This window comes from Octopus bimaculoides, chromosome 14 (assembly GCF_046866305.1).
Source record: "Octopus bimaculoides isolate indiv1 chromosome 14, ASM4686630v1, whole genome shotgun sequence".
Taxonomy (NCBI): Eukaryota; Metazoa; Mollusca; class Cephalopoda; order Octopoda; family Octopodidae; genus Octopus; species Octopus bimaculoides.
This window is the reverse complement of record NC_142941.1, coordinates 52,608,831-52,616,330: the sequence shown is the minus strand read 5'-3', so window position 1 is coordinate 52,616,330 and position 7,500 is coordinate 52,608,831. Positions and strand designations below refer to the sequence as shown.

Genomic DNA, 7,500 nt, shown 5'->3' with positions numbered 1-7,500 from the left:
GTTTATGTTCCCGTTCCTTTTTTGACGTCCTGTACCCGGATATGCATCTATATATACATGTTGATGTAGGTATGTACATATATGTATGTAAACATGCATATGCTCATATATCATTTGTATTATTACATACATACATACATCGCTCCCTCCTCAGTGGAAGATTTATAATAATTAAAAAATAGAAGAGACATACACACATATTTAACAATGCACATTGTTCGATGATAAGGATATATGAGTGTGTGTATATGTATTATCAAGTTTCCTATATATAATGTGATGTTTTTAAATTTAATTTGTAACAACATGAATATTTTGCCAGCGAAAAGATCCAGTGACGGATGCCACCATAATGGAAAAGACTACGCTGAAGGAGAATCATTCAAAATAGACTGCAACACATGTATCTGTGGCAAAGGAGGTTTGGCAGGTTGTACAAGGATGTTGTGTCCAGGTATTTGTATGCCCATTAATTTGAATATTTATGTGTGATTTCCACTAAGGAAGTGCGGAAATACGCAAGATGATGAACGATGTGATTGCTTGTTACTGTTTCCACCATTGGAACGTTTGAAAAATTTGCGTGATGATATGCAATCACGGTTTATCGACTCTACTCAAGCTAAATATACTGTCACGTAGATGATATGCTTGTGAGGCTGCGTGTCAATAACAGTGTAACAAGATCATGTAAACATTTGATAGCAACTTGAACTTCATAATTTGACGACTCGGTTTCGATTCTTGTTAGAATATCACTTAAGGTGACACTTCCCTTTGATATTAATGTTGCTGATGTGGACATCCGCAGCAAAATCTCATCGGATTGCAAAGCGATGAAGCGTTTGAAGCAAGATTTATAGGTAGGAAACATAATGTATGCAGAAGTAATGGTACTCCTTAAAAGTATCCTCTACTCTGGGAGAAAGCTCTGTTGTGCGTTACTGCTTTTCTTTCATCTTACCTTGTTGAACCTGTTTCAGTTGTGTTACTAACTTACTATCAAAAGCTCGTAACCGATTCGACATTGTATCTAAGAGACGTTCTTTGACTGACAACTTCTTTGAAGCTGAATATTGCGCAGCAGCGTCAACCACAAGTTTCGCTTTGGATAAAGCACTGCTAAAGTAGTGCCTTTTTTTTTCTCTAAAAAAAAATCTGTCCTTGTGTATTAGTAAGTTATCTAGCTAGAATATTCATTTTTCTATCGGATTTAGTTGTTAAAGTTTGTGAGCAATAAATTAGTTATTCTTCTACAATGCACAAAATATTCTAACAATTTCTAAATGCAATTCTAAATAATATTTAATTACAACAATACAAAGGGATTTTTTTAAACCATCGAATGATTAATAGGGGTCCATCAGAGTAAAACAGGAATCAAATGTTTGAATATTTATGGGTGGTAGCCAGAAAGGAAGGGCAAGGACGCAAGATGGTGAATACGGTGTTTGCTACCGTTCCAGCGACGTTTTAAATTTGAGGACGGAAAGTGATTCGTCTGTAACTCAATGCATGAACTCTTGTAGTGTATTAAAGAGTTCATTTAACATTGGGTGGGTGGGGGTGTCGATATTTGGAGCATCAGAAGCAGACGTCTAAAAAGAATTAATTTAATCTGTCTTCTTGGAACTATGTTGACGGGAAACGCCATCTTGACTTTCTGCAGATTGCTGGCTCACTGTTGTATTTGGACGTGAAGAAGACATGTATTTAAATGTAAATGGACCAGTCAGAAATAGGGCGTGATGTAGATTAGAAGTGGTAAGAATAACGATGTATGTTGTGTGTAGACAATGTATAAAAAAATTTGTTATCCTTTCTCATGGTAGAGAGCAAATTAGTGTTTGATTAAAATATATCAGTGTGTGTGTGTGTGTGTGTGTGTGTGTGTGTGTGTGTGTGTGTGTGTGTGTGTGTGTGTGCGCGCGCGTGTATGTATTGACGGGTTTCTTATAAATTATATGATAGTTTTATACAAGATTTCCAACATCTGAATTATTTTCCAGAAAAAATATCCAGCGACAAATGTCACCATAATGGAAAAGATTACGATGTAGGAGCATCATTCAAAATAGAGTGCAACACATGTCGTTGTGTTAAGGGCGGTTTGGCAGCTTGTACAAAGATGTTCTGTCCACCTCCAGGTATTTGTGCGAAAATTAATTTCATAATCAAGAGTGTTGTGCTCGATAACGAAGTGTCTGGATATTTACGTGTCGTCTTCACTAAGGGACAGCAGTGATCATATATACCTACCTACCTACCTACCTACCTACCTACCTACCTACATGCATACATACATACATACATACATACATGCATATATATATATATATACATATATATATATATATATATATATATATATATATATATATATATATATATATATATATATATATATATATATATACACATTTATATATATATACATATATATATATACATATACATATATAAATATAAGTATATAAATATAAGTGTGTGTGTGTGCGTGTGCGTGGGGGCGGGGGACAAGCTAGCAGAATCGTTAGCACGCCGGGCGAAATGCTTAGTGGTATTTCGTCTGCCGTTACGTTCTGAGTTCAAATTCCGCCGAGGTCAACTTTGCCTTTCATGCTTTCGGGGTCGATAAACTAAGTACCAGTTACGCATTGTGGTCGGTGTAATCGACTTAATCTCTTTGTCTGTCCTTGTTTGTCCCCTCAGTGTTTATCCCCTGTGGGCAATAAACAAATATATATATATATATATAGTGAGAGAGAGAGAGAGAGAGAGAGAGAGAGAGAGAGAGAGAGAGAGAGAGAGAGAGCTTTTATATTTAGTTTCCAACATGTGGATGGATTATTTTTCAGCTAAACAATCCGCTGCTGTGTGCCACCACGATGGAAAAGACTTTGCTGAAGGAGAATCATTCCAAAAAGACTGCAACACATGTCATTGTCTTGCAGGTGGGAAAGCAGCTTGTACAAAGATGTTGTGTCCACCTAAAGGTATACAAAATATTTAATTTGATAACGTATGAATGAGATGTACAAGGTACGATGGGTAAATTGTCGCCGTTTTATGTTTTTAATTTCGCGCATTGATTGTTGTTTTTTTTTATTTTGTCGACTACACAGTATAGAAGGGTCGTTTGGGCACCGTGTGATAAGAACACCACCATGACGCAATTCACTCTGCCAGAAATTTGGAAACGACATGCTGTACTGCTTGGCATTCGCGCCGGAAGCTCCAGTACCAACAGTCCCCAAAACATGTACTGAAAGTGATAAAACTCAAACATCTAGTTAACATTATGGTGTTTGGAGTGATCACTAGTGACGGTGACGTTATGCCTCCATTCATCTTCCCACACGGCCTCAGACTCAACACGGAGGCCTACATCAAGTGCCTGGAGGAGGTAGTACTGCCCTGGGTGAAGAGAGTGGCTGCTGGAACAGCCTATGTCTGGCAACAGGACTCTGCATCATGCCACACAAGCAGAAGAACCCAGTCATGACCGTCAGATAATTTCTGCGACCACATTACTCCTAACATCTGGCCATCTAACTGCCCAGACTGCAACCTCCTTGATTATTGGCTTGAAATTGGCTTGTAATTGGCTTGAAAAATTGTTAAGACACCAGGACATTTTCCTACATTTCATAACATGAAACCAATGGTAGCTTTAATTCACACACATACATACACACGCACACGCACACGCACGCATACACGCATGCACGCGCACATGCGCGTGCGCACACACACACACGCACAGAGAAAAAAAAACAGATGGAAATAGCACAGAAGTAAGTTTAAGACACTTCAATTCAAGAAGGAATTTATAAAAGTGATTTTTTAAATTATATAAAGAAAAATTGCCGGTTTTTATGATGAATCTCCTCTTATCAACTATCAGTAAAAATTTATAAACATTTGAAGTAAAAACAGTTTATCTTCTGTCTGGGGGTCAGAACATGTCTGGAGATTTTACGTTGAAGTCTTCTTTAAATATAGTTTGGTATAGAGTTCAAAATGTTAGAGAGAAAGAGAAGGGGTGTAGCTGTCTATTGTCTAAAAGAAATCTTTGTATGTTCCTGTCAAAGAAGTGGCTAAAAGCATTTATTGAATGACTTTTATGTCCAACTGTGTGTGTATGTGTGTATGCGTGTGCGTGTTGCGTTGAATGTCCTTTCAATATGTTTGGAATGTGACCAGCTGTGTGTTGATGGGTGTGTATGTTGTGATGAATGTCTTGTTGAAGAAAGAATTAGATTTTTCTTTGGTTTAGATGTATTCTTTTGAGTGTCTTTACCTGTGTGTATATGTGTGGTCACCAGCTGTGTGTATGTGTGTGTGAGTGTGTGTGTGTGTGTGTGAGTGTGTTTGTGCGTGTTTGTTTCTTTGCGATGTTTTCTTCTCGTATTCGCCCTTCAAGTTCTTCCATTCAGCCATTCACGAACAACGACAGCAATACGATTACAGACGACATTCTCATACTTCAAAAGAAGAACACAAAAAATTGAAGAAAAAGATTACTATTAATAAATAATTAATAATTATTTTAAGATAAGGAGTAATTTTTCAGTCACCCTGTAGTTAAATGATAAAGTGTAAATTTACCTAATAAAACAATACATGATATATCAGGAAGTAAATAGATCACTAAAACTACTTAACAAAAGGGACAATTGGTTAATGCTTAAACATTTTAACCGAATAATCTTATCATGAATTAACTTCCTGTTAAAAATTGCTCATTAATTTAGAAGATATTTGGGTCACTTTTAACAATTTACGCTGAAATTGTAAACGTTTTCAATAGAAGGAATTAGATTAGTGTCAACTGACTAAAGCCTCTCTGTGGATGTTCCATTTGCTAGAAATAGCAGACACAACTCCTTCAAATTACAACCTTCTTTGAAGGTCATAAGCAAACGTCAAGTTAGCTTATAGAGTCCTACTTATCCGTAATAAAATTACATATTTCAAATTGTATGTTTGTAAAATAAAGTAATGACTTATATTTTGAACTATATTTTTAAAAAAGGTACTTTGTTATATAGGTGCATACATATAGGTGCATATATAGGTGCATACATATAGGTGCATATATAGGTGCATACATGGTTGTGATGCATGTACTGGGTGTACCCTTATCAGAGAAGTAGTCATGATGGGTATACTGGGCTTCGTATATTTTACTCCAGTGTCACTTTGATAGCATGCGCTGCTCTCTCACTCAATAATAATGATAATAATGGACAAGATATCGCAAGAACCGTTGGATGGATTTGGATGAAACTTTCAGGGATGTTTGGCCTCATGACTGGCACAAACTGATTAGATTTTGGGATCAATCCAGTAATGGACAAGGATTCTGGATTATTTTTTCCTGTCTTTTACTTAATTTTTCAGAACACTTGAGTTCATTTTTAGTATTCTCGTTAGTGAGTTTATTTCAGATATTCTCATTTCAAAAATCATCTCTGGTTAATCATTGAGAGGACATTGGTGTTGCCTTGGGGGAGGTTTGGACTCTCTGAGTGCTCTTGTTATTATTGTTGTTGTTTCTATATTTAATTTCCAACATATGGATTTTTCACTTTGTAGAAAAAAGGTCCACTCAAGTGTGCCACCACGAGGGAAAAGAATTCAAATTAGGACAATTAATCCACATTGACTGCAACGTCTGCCGTTGTCTTGTAGGAGGCATTGCAGCCTGTACAAAGAAGAGCTGCCCACCTAAAGGTACCGTTTTGTCTTTTACTTACTTCAGTCATTGGACTGTGGCTATGCTGGGGCAACTGTCTTGAAGGGGTTAGTCAAACAAATTGACCTCGGCACTTATTTTTTTAAAGGCTGGTACTAATCCTATTGGTATCTTTTGCCAAATTGCTAAGTTACAAGGATGTAAACGAACCACCACACACACACATATATATATATGTATGTATATATATATATATATATATATATATATATATATATATATATATATATATATATATATATATATACATACACATATATATACGTATGTATAGGTAGAGGAGGTGGTCAGACTCTACACAAGGAGTAGACAACCCACCATGTATGTATTATATGAGAGACTGCTTTTAGTCTGCCACCCCCAATCCACTCACAAGGCTTTGGTTGGCCTAGGGTTATTGTAGAAGAAACTTGCTCAAGATGCCATGCAGTGAAACTGAACCTGAAGCCACATGGTTGGCTGGTAAACTTTTTAAACACACTACAATATCCATAATTTATTTATTTATATATTTATTTCGTTAAATTTCCAACATTTGAATTCTGTTTCAGAGAAAAGATCTGCTGCTGTGTGTCACCACAATGGAAAAGACTATGCTGAAGGAGAATCATTCAAAATAGACTGCAACACTTGTCGCTGTGGTAAAAATGGTGCCGCAGCTTGTACAAAGAAGTTCTGCCTACCAGCAGGTATTTGTGTGGCCTTTAATTTCATATTTAAGGGTATTCAGCTGCTCCTGTTTAAAAGGATGCATACACACACATAGATATACATACATACAGGCAGACATACATATTATGCACACACACATACACACACACATATTAAAAATGGGGAAAGAAAGCCCTGGAAAGAAATCCATATTATTCCGCCCTTCATTCATTCCTTCCTTCATTCTCATTACAACATCATCGACTAATAACGAAATAATCCTGTTTACTAGGTTGCGTGTACAATGGTAAATTCTACAAGGTTGGAGAGTCCTTCAAAAAGGATTGTAACGACTGCACCTGTACAGAAAGAAATGCTGCCGTGTGTACTCTGAGAGGCTGTGTACATTGAAAAGCATAAAGTGACGGCTTGTAACTGTTTATGCTAATGTAAGTCGTCTGTTTTGTTGTTGTTCTCGCAATTAAAATTAAAGTACATTGCTTCAATTAAAAATAGTTATTCAGATGGAAATAAGTACCTACTTTTTTCAGGCTTTCGTTCAAATTTTATATACATACATACATATATACATGTGTGTGTGTGTGAGGTGTGTGTGTGTGTGTGTGTCTGTGTGTGTGTGTGCGCGTGCACGTGTATTTACTTGTTTCAGTTACTTAACTGCAGCACCATGCTGGGACACCATATATATATATATATGTGTGTGTGTGTGTGTGTGTGTGTGTTGCAGTCTTCTATGAAGACATGTCTGGCTATGGACATGTTTGGAAACAAGTGCACCTATTTTCTACAAAATCTGCTTTAATGAATTCCATGTAATCCATGCAAGCATCAAAATGCGGATGTTAAACTGATCATGATTATGGTGGTGGTGGTGTATGTGGTGATGAAAGAGATTATTGGTATTGCTAGAATTTTGATGTGTTTTGTACCATTTCTGATAGCATCCTACACCACAGGATGGCCACAGATTCTGCTTAATACTGATTGCTGTATCAGCTTTCATCAAATCATCTTCAAGTCGTAATAACCCTAAGGCAACAAGCACTGGCGTTCTTACTATTGCGAAA

At 36.6% G+C, this 7,500-nt stretch overlaps 1 protein-coding gene across 1 annotated transcript in view; it reads left to right on the top strand.

The window, feature by feature from the left end:
• The window catches only part of LOC106872316 (uncharacterized), a 16,978-nt gene that overhangs the window by 6,949 nt on the left and 2,529 nt on the right, over positions 1-7,500 (top strand). Inside the window, exons 7-12 of the mRNA XM_089362933.1 lie at positions 323-454; positions 2,010-2,147; positions 2,859-2,996; positions 5,602-5,739; positions 6,313-6,450; positions 6,705-6,861. Coding sequence (XP_089219059.1) covers positions 323-454; positions 2,010-2,147; positions 2,859-2,996; positions 5,602-5,739; positions 6,313-6,450; positions 6,705-6,823 — 803 coding nt within the window. The 3' untranslated portion in view covers positions 6,824-6,861. The remainder of the gene's footprint in view (positions 1-322; positions 455-2,009; positions 2,148-2,858; positions 2,997-5,601; positions 5,740-6,312; positions 6,451-6,704; positions 6,862-7,500) is intronic.